Genomic DNA, 14,036 nt, shown 5'->3' on the forward strand with positions numbered 1-14,036 from the left:
TTTTGATCAGCTGCTACTTGAGGGACAAATAATCATTTCTGAAAGAGCTTCAGCGATTTTTCCCAGAGTTGAGACCTGTTCCAAAATATTTTTTTTATCGTATAGTTTTTGAAATATCTGCTCTTGAATGTGTGACATTTATCATAGCCACCTCTAATAAAAGGCCCCGGCCTACGATATTGCAACGTCGCAGCGTAGGCCTAGAATCTAATACATGATTGGTGAAAAAGATTTTAAAAAATACCAGCTGATATTTTTCACCAATCGTGTATTAGATTCTAGGCCTACGCTGCGACGTTGCAATATCGCCGGGGCCTTGTATTAGAGGTGGCTATGCATTTATGAAAAGAAACAAGTTTGCCTCCAATTATTATTTTCTATTTTTGCTCATAGCCTATAACTTTTTTAAAAACCGATGGGAAAAATTCATGCTGATTAGACTATGAGTTAAAAAAGCATCAATTTCAATTTGATCTTTGATGTATAATTTTACAGTTCTACGCATTTCCCTAAGACTGTTGCAGCAGCTTTAGTGTTCAGTGAGAAATCTTTAGTTTTGCAACAAAATAGACGAATTGACAAAGGAATTTGGAGGAGATGGTTTGAACACAATTTTTGACTTTGCAGCTTTGTTTGGGACCAGTTCCCAAGAACTAATCCCTACCCCGTATGCTCAACAATGCTGTAGGGATAAAGATGGTTCCAAGGTGCAGTTTTTGTCTACACGCTTATATCTTGCGTTCAACCGACATTACTAACTATTCAAAAATGAAGATTGATAAATTTTCGACTATTTTTGCTCAGTGGAGATTTTTGATATTCCCACCAGATTTCCTGATTTTGCTCTTGAAAGTGTGAAATGAAGTCGATTTTCCATTTTCCACTTAGAATTCAATAGGAATGGAAAACGCCAAAAAGCTGGAACTAAAAGCCAGTTGATAGACGAATTAGATAGAATCTCTGAATTAGGCTATTTGAGTTATTGTAAAGTTTCATTGCAGCCTATAGTCCATTTCATACAAAACTACTTTCGACTTTTACAGTGATGGATATAGTCATAGCTCAAAGGTAGAAGCGCAGTTGCCAATTTGTCGATTAGACCTAGTCGACTCGATGCTTTCAGAGAGGAAACTTCGTAAGCACTTGAACACTCACTAGAAATAAAATTTGAGAACGCTGGCCGCTTTAGATCGGAAACATCGCCACCACTGCCTTTCTCTGCTGCTCATGCGCATATCCCTCCAAGTCAAAAGTAATTTTGTATGGACTATAACTTAAAACTTACAGTATTTTGTGGAGAATAGGATTTTATGAGTTAACCGATAATCCTTAACAGAATGATAGGCTATTCCCTGTGGAAGATAGGCTATTCAAATTATGAATTGAATGAATTTTTTGCTAGTTTTTAGAAATGCAAGTTTCAGAGCAAGAAGTGCTCCTGAAAAAGTTTCGGTCGAGGAATCACTAGGAAGTTTCGAAAAGTTTTTCTTTCTGAATCAGTATATTCTCTATTATAGCCTACGATAATGGTACACAATAATTTACATTGAATACAATAATTACTTGCTTGACACTTGTACCGCTGCCCAAAACAATAAAGTATCAATAACAAATGAGAACCATTTGAATTTTTGATCTCTAGAAATATTTAAATTGATTAAGTTTAGAATATAATTAAAAAAGGGCAAATCAATGTATCTGTTACACACAATTAATGTGAATGCCTAAAATGTATTAGCACTTATCAAATAAACCAGAGGGATGAATTAAAAACAGTAAACAATACAATACCTGGGTCTGAGCTACTGTATTCACTACAAATTCTGTTCATGAAATATTGACTAGTTGTTTCGCTTGAAATAATACACGAATGCATATTCATCATAATTTAGACTACTTAATCAAATATATGAACAGAGTCTATAAGGACTAGTAAGTGTTTTCTTAAAAATACCTATATTTTCTGTTGATATGAACAGTTTATAGTTGCTACATTGTTTGGCCTTGTTTTAGAAAAAGAATAACGATGGATACACCTATAGCCTACTAATTCAAGTAGGCTAGTAACAATAATAAAATTACTTACCTCTCTGTAAGGGTCGCAGTCTGTGGAACAAGCAATTATAGGTACATAATACGCAATTATACAGTACTTGCAGAGAAGCAAATGATTGATACTTCTTCATACTTTTGATACTTAATAGACAATCATACTTTTTCAATTGATATTATGATACTAAACAGACAATAAACATGATCATTTCCATTGTCACATTATTTAAAAATTTCAAGATGATTTATTATCGAAACTAGAATGGTACCCTTTTGGAATCATGCAATTTGGGGAAACTTCAAGTCCATGTGGTAACTTGAAATCCTTGCCTTAATCCCAGGTTTTCAGATGATAGCCTAATAGATGAAAATAATAAAATGTACAATAAATTGAAAGTCACAATATAGAATGATAGCCACCTATGCTAATATTGTCTGTAATCTGTAATAAATTACTTAGAATTAGAATAAGTTGCTATCGAATTATTATCATTGTATGGGGTAGCTCTTGTGCAATGTGATAACGTTTGTAGATAACAACTCAGGTTTGCGATTTTGAATTGTACTATTGTAGCCTTCTTACTTCTCCACCACTTATAGTACTTTTTAGTCCTACTGTCAACCACTTTGAGTGTAAAATCTTTGCAAATTTTGGAAGCCTACTACACGGTTTCGGCTGTAAAAACAAAATTTAGTTCCTATCAAGAGTGTAAATGATTAGGCCTAATTTGCCTACTTAGTACTCAAAAATATTGAAAGTTTGTTGTACTAGAGTTCCCGATGTGAGGTATCCCATTGTCAGCTATTACCTACATGCCTAAAAGAGTGTTTAATAAAGTACGGTACCATTACAAGTAGGTACTCTAGAGTTACATGATGAAGGTATCGTACAAAAATATTTACCTTCAGTACTTACAAAATATATCTTGTATTTTTTCAACCCTGTATTCATGATTACAATAATATAATACTCAATATATAAGTATACTCATATATACTTATGATTATAAATTCAGTTTAATAGCATAGTTGAAAAATAGGCTCATTCAATCAGAGCTCTCAAGATATTGCACATAATTAGTCAACTGAAGTATTGTCAATTTTATAAGCAATCAAGAACACTAATCATCATCGCTGGAAAAACACAAACTATTCAAAGAGTTTGTATTGAAAGTTGAGATGATATGATTATGGTTATTATAATTGGTCATTTGAATATCAGATAGATAGGCCTGACCACGGCTGGCTTGAAATATTGTACAATACTTGAGCTACTTATATACCAAGTATGAGATAAGGTAGCCAACTTGTATCTCAAGCATAGATAGCCCTGACTCCCCTCTCTCACTTCTCAATATACAAACTTTTCTATTATCTCTGAATATTACTGAATACAATACATTGAAAAACTATTTACAACATTTCAACCTATATTCAATAACTTATCTACTACTGCCATTGTCATTGTTTTGCGAAAATATAAATTCTATTTCATAATATGAAATACCTCTTACACTTATTATTATCCATCTATTACATTCAGTGTTTGACAATTCAAGAACGCTTTTTGCATATTGTACCCATATTATTATTACCCTGCTTATACAGTGGATAAAATCTCCTCTCTCAATCATACTATAAAAATGAAAGAAATGAGTGTTGATTATATTTTAATTGCACAAGGCATCAAAAAATTACACAGAATATAATACTTAGCTTGCTTCGATATCTCACAACTATAAACTGGAGAATAATGGTGAGCATCGAAGCTGTTTCCGAGATTGATGTGGATATGTTCACAACTGATTCAGAAAGGTACAACATAGAAAACTTTGACTTGACAGTAGGAAAACAGTTCTCATACATAGCTATAATAATAATGCATCGCACCAAAAATTATACGAGAATAAAAACTATCATAGGTGTTCACATGCTAAATATTCAATTGGAACACTGAACACAATATTGTTTTGTTTTCTATCGTACATGGTTTGTTATTGAACATTTTTAATCACTTTTAAGTATTGATTTTTTTGAGATCCTTCTCTTGAACCTTCTACGTATTTCCCTGCTCTCTACTCATTCTATTACAAAATGTGTATTCTATGAAACCATCAAACCCACTTACAAAGCTGTGTATTGATTTATTATAATTATCGTGGTAAGATACTTAATTACATTACTTGTGAATATTCAAATTTTAGAATTGGTCAAAAAGAGGTAATGAGAAAGAGGTAAAGAGAAATAAGAAAGAAAAGATGTGGGAGGAGATATAGGGTGCATAGTTGCTTAAGGACTGTGCAACAGGCTAAAAAAATTTACTGATTATATTTTTCAAAGTTTTTTGATTTGTATACTATCAAGCTATCAAAATAAAAAATCTCAGGAAAAAGTTCACGTTCATTTAGATATTAACGCCTTGAGTAAAAAGTTTTGGGACAAATCATTTCAAATCCGGTAAGAGATAAATTCTTGAAAATTTGAGGATACATTCTTCATGGTATTATTGAATAAAACAAAAAATTCTGAAAAAACAATTCTTGAGAAAGTTATTCCATTTACAAAACATAACCAGAAATAACTCAACTGTAAGTCACATCACAAGTAAACAATTTTTTCAGCATCTGTTGCACAGCCTTAAAGCAACAATGAACTGGGAATGTATCAAATCAAATTAAACCAACTTACTTATTGTTTTATCAAATGAATCATTTTTACAGATTGTTATTGGGTGTTACAATAATTTGACAATTCTTTATCAATAATACATATGATTTTTGTGTCCTGTAAAGATCATTATTGTTCTCATTATTTCAGTTGAATGGAATGTCAATACAGAATAAAACTCCTACACACTAGAAGTTCTGTTCATGTAGATACTTCACCACTCCAGTTCTATTTATGCTGTAGTGATATCAGATAGAGGTGATAATTTGATAAATAACTTGATCGTTCAACTACGCAGTACATTATCGGTTTCCGAATAAACTAGAGTTGCAGTCTTATCACGAGTATCACAGTTTAAGAGAATGTGTATTCCTGACCAGATCATTCTTTACAGACAGCCAGATCTGTCCAGAGTGTGTATTCCTGACCAGATCATTCTGGACATAAAGCCAGCTCTGTCCAGAATGTGTATTCCTGACCAGATCATTCTGGACAGACAGCCAGCTCTGTCCAGAATGTGTACTCCTGACCAGATCATTCTGGACATAAATCCATCTCTGTCCAGATTGTGTATTCCTGACCAGATCATTCTGAACATAAAGCCAGCTCTGTCCAGAATGTGTATTCCTGACCAGATCATTCTGGGCAGACAGGCAGCTCTGTCCCTCTGGAAGGCTTCCGCCTCCCATTCTTGGCTGATTGTCACCGCCGGTTCAACTCGCCCATGTAGTGAGCGAGCTCGGATCCGGTGAACTCAGGCTCGTCGTAGTCTTGCAAGCTGGAGTTGCTGATCGTGTGACTTTCTATGCTCATCTGCGATGGTTTCAGATGGAAGAGTTGCAGCCGCTTGGGGACTACTGCGCTGGCCGGTGACGCCTGGTGCAGCGGGGAGGTCTCCTTGTTGCTGATGTTTGTCACCTGCTGAGGCACAGTGATGCTCTGTCGAGACGTGTCCTTGTGCAGTTGCAGCATGATGTCCTGGTTGCCCCAGGAGATTGACGATTGGTGTCCAACACGCGAGTGGTTCAGCAGAGTGGGCCCACGCGAAAGCACGCTGTACTTTCTCTGGGCGAATGTCTCTTTCTCTGACCAACCGCACAGCTGAGCCAAAGTACCCTGCAAATGAGAAGAGACGGTTTAGAATAAATCATTTCACAAAATATAAACAGTAGGCTACCGCTGTATGGTTAAAGGAGATAGATAATCAATCAGTACATAATAATTAATCATATACATCAATCAATAAATAATATATGATTGAGGCATAATGATGAACAGACATACACAATATAAAATACAAATAATCTCACTAAAACACAAGAATGTCTAGAAACAATGAAAGAGGAAGCATTGTGTTTCTAAATCCACTCAATCATGGCTCTTGTTGAATAGTTGAACATAGTATGGTATACAGGCATACACAATCTAAAACACAAAATATCTTACTTGAACAAAAGAGAATGTCTAGAAACAATAAAATAGGAAGCATTGTGTTTAAATATTCACTCGAAAATTGCTCTTGAATAGTAGAAAATAGTAGTTTTGAAATAAAATAGAGGGTAGACCCTCTTCTTCTCCTCTCCTCCCTCCTCCTCCTCCCCCTCCTTCTCCTTAATATTCGAAATTAATAATAAGGACTGGCCCGTATTTCCATAATCGTAATTGGGATATAATTAATGGAGATAATTTATTGTACAAATTGTGTTCATTGTCTTTTATGAATACCCTCTGTACAACGATAATCAACCACCGTCGGCTACTATAGGCATGAATACAGTTTTGATTCTCAGAATTTGAAAAAATACGACATTGAGAATTCCACTAGATTGATTATCAAAGCAAATATGGGTATTGGGCTTGTGTGATTCGGAATAGTTCAACTAACGTTTGTTTCAATAATTAACTAGATATTTACCAAACTCAAGGAACATGTTTTTTATAAACAAATTTAAAAAAAAATTGAGGTGGTTTTATAACAAAGATTTGCAGATTCAGATCTACAGGTTTATCATAACGTAATATACATAAACAAATCATAATACTTCATGCTCGATATTACAAAGGATCATGAGACAGCATATTAAAGGAACGGAATAATAGTAGCCCGGTTTCAAAGACATTTTTCAAATATACAACTTTGAAGGTTGCAAATGCCACTCAGGCAATCTCTTCTGCCCTTAAAGTTATCCAAACTTGATATTAAGTTAGTTGCCTCTTTCTTCGACAATCTTCGTCCAGTGAACTTTTCTCTCAGAACTTCCGCATTTTGAAAAATGAATATTTTCACCAGGGGTGATTAACCTACTCAAAACTCAAAATTGATGACACCTGAGTGAAGTGACTTGGCGAGTGAAGTGATGCATCACTCTTGACGAGTATTGCGGAACAAATTCTGGCTGCAACAAAACTCTGGCTGAGGTAGTTATTAATAGCTTTGGAAGAGAGGTAATTTAGCTCTTGATATTTTCGCTTAATTTAAAAATTCACACCTCAAATAACTTCCACTAATTTTGACAGCTAATTTTTTCAGAAACCACAAGTCATCTAATGCCGGGTCTACACGACAACGATATTTGCGCAAACTTAACAGTGATCAATACAAAGTTGATTTATATTTTAGAGTATCAAAATAATAAAAACAATCATTATAAATTTTACTTGAGATGTTCGGTACTGCATCTATTTCATCTCATTGATACAGCGGAATACAGTCACAATATCTTGTATAGTCAATGCTAATGAATATTTTTTGTATTATAGAATTAGGATAATGTAGCCTATTATGGAATCGTATAATAAAAATCGTATTACGAAAGTGGATAATGAAGATTCGAAATCTACGGGTGTGGAATAGGAATAATAAAGATTCAACAATTAAAATAAAAAATATATCAGGCATATAAGGTTGATATTTATAATGGAGAAATAATCAACTTCAGTTACCATGTAATTAACGATTGAAAATTTCTAGTAGCCTAATGGCGTCAACTTATGGAATTTCTGAATCAATATAGCCTACTCATCACTTAATCAACATTCATATTGCCGTACATTTCTTTATAGAGAAGCAATGATCACCAGCATATATGAGTTAATTTCTCAAAAGTTTCGTAAATAGTCTTTTTAAGAATTTCAAGGACGCAGTCTGCGACTAAACCCCGCTTTTAGGCACCCTTGATCTATTTCAACAACTTAAAGCCGTGTCCACACTGGACAAATGTTCGACATACATGTTCGGCAAACATGTTTGTTGAGGAGCTCAGGGACAAACATTCAAAAAAGTTTGGACAATCATTGTTTGTCAAACAAAAAATTACTGTTTTTCCAAACATTTTCAGTGTTGACAGCTGTAAAACATAAAACCTGTTCTCCCCACTTACAAATATTTTGTTTGGTGACGCGTCCACACTGGCCACTGGCAAGCATTGTTTGTGAAACATAAAATTTGCCCAAACTGTTTCAACAAACATGTTTGTCGAACATTTGTTCAGTGTGGACACGGTTTTATAAACAAATTGTTTCAACAACTGAATGTCAATTGCAAAATGATAATCTGATTCAAGCAGAAAGTAATGAGTGAATTGATGTATTATCTGACCTTGAAAGCATCTCGGAACTTGTGTGACATGATGTTGTAGAGCAGTGGATTGATGGTGGTGGAGAGATAGTAGAGGATGCCACTGGTGTGAGTGAGTATGTTGTAGATGGCGATCACTGTCTCAGAGTTGGTGCCCTGGCTGCTGGCATAGAGAGCGAGCAGTCGCTGAGCGTGGAAGGGTGCCCAGCAGATAAAGAAGGCCACCACCACCACAACTGTGAACAAGCGACAATCACACATACTGATTGAAATTCAAATAATAGAAGTAAAATTATATGACACCAAATTGAAGAGAATAGGATTTTTGAGAGAATAGGAAATTCGTAATTGTAATTTCGCATCATTATCAATACTCCAATATTTATAATGAACTAGTTCTTTATAATAACTAAATTTGAAAATGGAGGTTTTTGATTGATAGTTTCAATCATTCTTTTAGATTGGATGAGTGCTGTGCTCTTGCCACTAGGTACCACTTGAAATGAGGCCATATTCACTAGTTGTGAGTCAATAGCCAGATTCATAGTTGAGGCCAGATTCACTAGTTGTGAATCAATAGCCAGATTAACTAGTTGTGAATCAATAGCCAGATTAACTAGTTGTGAATCAATAGCCAGATTAACTAGTTGTGAATCAATAGCCAGATTAACTAGTTGTGAATCAATAGCTATTATTCACTAGTCGTGAATCAATAGCCAGATTAATCAGTTGTGAATCAATAGCCAGAATCACTAGTTGTGAATCAATAGCCTGATTCATTAGTTGTGAATCAATAGTGATTATTCCTAGTTGTGAATCAATAGCCAGATTCACTAGTTGTGAATCAATAGCCAGATTCACAAGTTGTGAATCAATAGCCAGATTAATCAGTTGTGAATCAATAGCCAGAATCACTAGTTGTGAATCAATAGCCTGATTCATTAGTTGTGAATCAATAGCTATTATTCCTAGTTGTGAATCAATAGCCAGATTCACTAGTTGTGAATCAATAGCCAGATTCACTAGTTGTGAATCAATAGCCAGGTTTATAGTTGTGAATCATGAGCTAAAACGTCACCTCCTGGTGGTTTTACTGAGAATCAGTAGGAATCACAAGCTTCCAATTCACCTCCCGGTTTTTTAACTGAGAACCATGAGCTTAAAAATCACCTTCTTGTGGTTTAACTTTGAATTATGAGCTAAGAATTTACTCTCCGGCGGTTTAACTGAGAATCATAAGTTTATTGATCATCTCCCAGTGATTCAATTGAGAAACATGAGCTTGAAATTCTTTTTCGCGGTTGTTTAACTGAGTATCAGTTGATCAACTGAGAATTATGAGCTTAAATTCACTCTCCGGCGGTTTAACTGCGAATCATAAGCTTATTGATCATCACCCGGTGATTCAACTCAGAAACATGAGCTTGAAATTCATTTTCCCGGTTGTTTTACTGAGAATCAGTTGATTAACTGAGAATCATTAGCTTAGAAATTATCTCCCGGCGGTTTGGAACTGGCCTAAAGCCGTAGGTGAATTCTTGTCTTATCAACACCCCACCCATTAGCTATGTTCAAGCCTGGGGCAAATGAGAGCTTCAACAAATTATATGGAAAAAGCTTATCTTGTTTTCCCTCAATACAGTGTGAATAACGTGTGTCTCTGCATTATAGTTCGCGTTTATCAGAGGTGTAGGAGCTTCACGTTGATAGAAAAATGAAGAAGAAACCAATATCATAAATTCTATGATTAACAATGATCATAGGCTGACATTTCTTTTCGATCTCCGACTTCAAAAACTGTGATTAGGCCTACTTTGGAAATTGAACTTTAGCAATTCTAATAGATAACATCACATGGCTTGAGGCTATTATATTGTCTGGCTGGAATCTATATACATTTTTTTAAACTTCTATTGTTGAGCTATTGAATTTATATTGTATTTAAACTTCTATTTTATCCAAAAGGTTTGTGTACACCGTTCATACTATCTTGTCTTGTGTAAAGAGGAGCTGGCATACAACTAAGGAGTTGTGTGAGATAGGAGTTGAGAAATAGTTAGTATCTCAACTGAGGAGTTATGTTGAGATACCCGCATAAGTGATGAGTATCAGCATGAGTGACTGTATCAGCATAGACCAGTAATTTGATTGGCCAATGGTGATGGTCTTGATGATGATGAAAATAATTCAATGAGTACTTTAGGTGCGCTCAAAACCACTGGAAAGTAATTCCGTAGCTCGTAACTCACGAGCCTGTAGTGAGTTATGGAACATTCTTGAGTTTTGTAAAATATACTCCTGTCATCAAATTACCAATAGATTTATGACTGAACAATGTTCTTGACCTTTAAACATAAATAATAGAGGAATTTTCTCCCTTTCAATCTGAAACTCACGGGGAATCACTTAAAAAAGTTTTCCTATTTCTTTTTCGATATAAAAACGTTCGAGTTTACATAAATTAGTAGCATTAAAGAAGTCTGTGAGGACCAACATCAACGAACTCTGACCTTTTGTAACGATCTGGTGAATATTCTGTTTTCTAGGGTTGAGGCCAGCGTGCAAGGTTTTTATGATTGAAATTCCCGCTGAGATCAATCTGTCCTGGCGTATTTATGAAGATGAATATTCTCAGGGGAGAGCGGTGAGCGCTCTTTCGACAGGACCTGCTTTACAGCACTGCACCGTCGTTCGGTCCCCATACTTCGCACTAACTGAGGACACTTGTTCAATTAATAATCCTATATTGTCAAGGCTCCTGCAAGATTGGTCAGCTCCCTCACTACGCGCATTCATCAGTGACAAAATTGATTTTCTGATTCATTGAATCAGATTACTACTCATCAATCACATCTTAAAACAATTTACACAACGATATGATAAACCCTTTCAGCAAAGAAAACTTCTATACAATATACTTACTATACTTCTATATTTATATGCTTTATTCTGTGCCTTCCAATTAACCTTTTATTGTAATGAAGTTTCGAATACAATCACCTCATTAAATCAAGAAGTGAATCTTTCAATTTCTCAATACTGGAAATAGCCCTACGCTATGAATCGGTGGTACTTTTAATTATACTCAATGAGACTCAAATTATCTTCTACATACATGTTACATGCCTTCACTTTTAGCTTCAATAAAATATATGCAAAAAAACACCAGCAATCTGTTGCTAATGAAAAATGATGCAATATTACATGCGTAGAAGGTGTGGCGTGGAAGTTTGAAGTTGAAACTATACTAACTAGTCTATATTTTTCAGAATAGCATCTATATACAATGGTAATTATTCTCAAGAAAGTTAGCAGCGGTTGTGTTTGGATTGAGAGTTGATGAAAAAAATGTTTGCAAAAACTTGTTTTGCTCATTAACGTGGATTTAATATTTAGCCATCGCTGCCGCTTCTAGAGTCTGTCTTTTTCATTAGGGCGACTCTTTTCGAACGTGATTCACTTTAAATAATCCAGATATCTATTAGAAATCAACATTTTCCTCAGAATGGATCGAAATGACGTTCCTCAAAATGAATCAACTTCAAGATCAAGATTGACATAAGTCTTGTTGTAATCCATGATTTGAGAAAGAAAAATGAGAACAGTGAAAAAATTGATTGGTAAACTGTATTGAACGATTACCAAATGGCGAATACTTTGAAAGAGAAAAAACGATATAATTGATAGAACGTAAAGAAGGTAAAGGAAATGAAGGTATCCTTGAAAATCCAAGTGATTAAAGAGTGTAAATACAGTATAAAAACATCACTGTTATATATATGTGTATAATATTATACGATATAAAGTATAAAGTGATATTTCATTTTCACATCATAGATACAGCCATAAAAATTACAATTACAATGATAAGCCTTGAATTTAATTGTATTTCATGCCTAGTAGGATTAATTTGAGGAGATGCTGCGTTAAGATTGAGATGAGTTGATGAATTTCGTTATTTGATGATTTGATCGTTCGATTTTTAATTAAAATTTAAACGAGTTCGAACGAAGATTTACTTCCAGTTGTACACTCATAAGACCAGAAACTTCAGGCACAAGCACAATAATTTGAACAAATAGATAAAACAGATTACAAAAGCGAGTTGTTTTTATAGTAATTTATTAGATTTAGGAGCTATCTCATAATAATAAACACAGCTACTCATTTAGGGAAGCTTAACCCTACAGAAAGGGAACAATGATACTCTCCTTTGAATAGTGAGTAACCCGAATACCGCATTTTCATTATTATGTGAAGGGTGTGGAGCGGAAAAAGGAAGAAATAGCTCATAAAATCGGATACAATGTTTTTTGCTGAGTTAGAGTGGAGTGGAGTGGGCAACTTTCGCGGTTCCTTATCTTGTCATTCCAGCTGAGAGAAACATGGTGATGAATGTTTGTTTCCCAAGCATTGAAATGTGCGAGATTTTGCGACCTTTCAAATATGTTTGATTAATCGGTGGAATTTTTGAAATAATAATCTGCTCAATTTTCATTGTCTGGAAGTGTCAAGCGGTTGAAAAGAGAAGCATTGAAACATTTTTAAACAGTTCTTTCTTTGCGTATCAGGAACTAGTCTTCACATATCAACGAGTTCTAGTGTTCCACTAAAACTATTATTGCGGAGAAAGAAAAATCAGTGAACATTTTCCTGATAGTAGGTGAAGCTGACAAATCATCAGTGGAAGAGCATCCATGAAAGCATATAGGATAACGCTTGGAAAATGAAAAATAAATTCTTATCCATACTTAAATACTGATTTGATTCAAATTCAAATTCTTTATTTTCTGCATAAATACAATAACAAGAAATGTCTGTATATCGCAGTCGTCATAAGTACAATTATATAGGCCTACACATAGGTAACATGTTTTTTGGATTTAGTTAACATAATAAAAGGTCAGAAAAAGTCAGCCAGACAAAAACTCATTCAACGAGTAAAACTCTCCTTCTACAACAAACTTTTTTAGGTTTTTTTTGAACAAAGCATCATTATTAATCGACTTCAAACTATCTGGTAATTTATTATAAATTTTAATACCAGTGACATTTATATCCCCTTCAGACAAGGCAAGACGATGCTGGGGAAGTAGCAAATTGGTACCATGTCTTGTAGAATAATTGTGGCTAGCTCCTACAGTTATAAAACGGTCACCATTCCTTCTTATATATATAACAGACCGATAAACAAGAAGACCATAAAATGTCATAACGCCAAGTCTGCTAAAAGTCCCTCTACATGTATGATATACTGGAAGGCCTTCTATAATTCGGATAGCACGCTTTTGTATCTTGAACACCTCATTGGAATGGGATGAGAACCCCCAAGCTTCTATTGCATAAGTCATCACCGATGCAAAACATCCATGATAAACAGTAAGTAAATATTCTTTTTTAACAGTGACTTTAGTATTCTCAGTGAGAAGCACACTTTACTAAGTCTACTGCACACTTCAGTGATGTGAGGAATCCAAGAGAAATGCTTATCAATAGTAACTCCCAGAAATTTAGACGTAGCGGATTCACTAATGTGCCTACCATTTACAGATATGGATATTGGAAAGGGTGACTTATTTTTTGTCAGAAACTGGAGGAATTTAGTTTTGACCACATTTAATGATAGACTATTTCCAGATAGCCAATCATTCATAGATAATACTGCTCTATTCACCCTCAACTGAATACTCTCTTCCTGACCACCAAAAAGCAGAGTTGTGTCGTCTGCATAGAACAGAGC

At 34.7% G+C, this 14,036-nt stretch overlaps 1 protein-coding gene across 2 annotated transcripts in view; it reads right to left on the reverse strand.

Annotated features, from left to right (window-relative positions):
- Positions 1–1,482: 1,482 nt before the first annotated feature.
- The window catches only part of LOC111061797 (pyrokinin-1 receptor-like), a 108,647-nt gene continuing 96,093 nt past the window's right edge, over positions 1,483–14,036 (reverse strand). For both annotated transcript variants that reach the window (XM_039445199.1, XM_039445194.1), the window contains exons 5-6: positions 8,318–8,532; positions 1,483–5,835 (exon numbers count right to left, since the gene is read on the reverse strand). In XM_039445199.1, the coding sequence (XP_039301133.1) occupies positions 5,422–5,835; positions 8,318–8,532 (629 nt within the window). In that variant the 3' untranslated portion in view covers positions 1,483–5,421. The remainder of the gene's footprint in view (positions 5,836–8,317; positions 8,533–14,036) is intronic.

The sequence above is a fragment of the Nilaparvata lugens genome, chromosome 1, assembly GCF_014356525.2.
Source record: "Nilaparvata lugens isolate BPH chromosome 1, ASM1435652v1, whole genome shotgun sequence".
NCBI classification, from domain to species: Eukaryota; Metazoa; Arthropoda; class Insecta; order Hemiptera; family Delphacidae; genus Nilaparvata; species Nilaparvata lugens.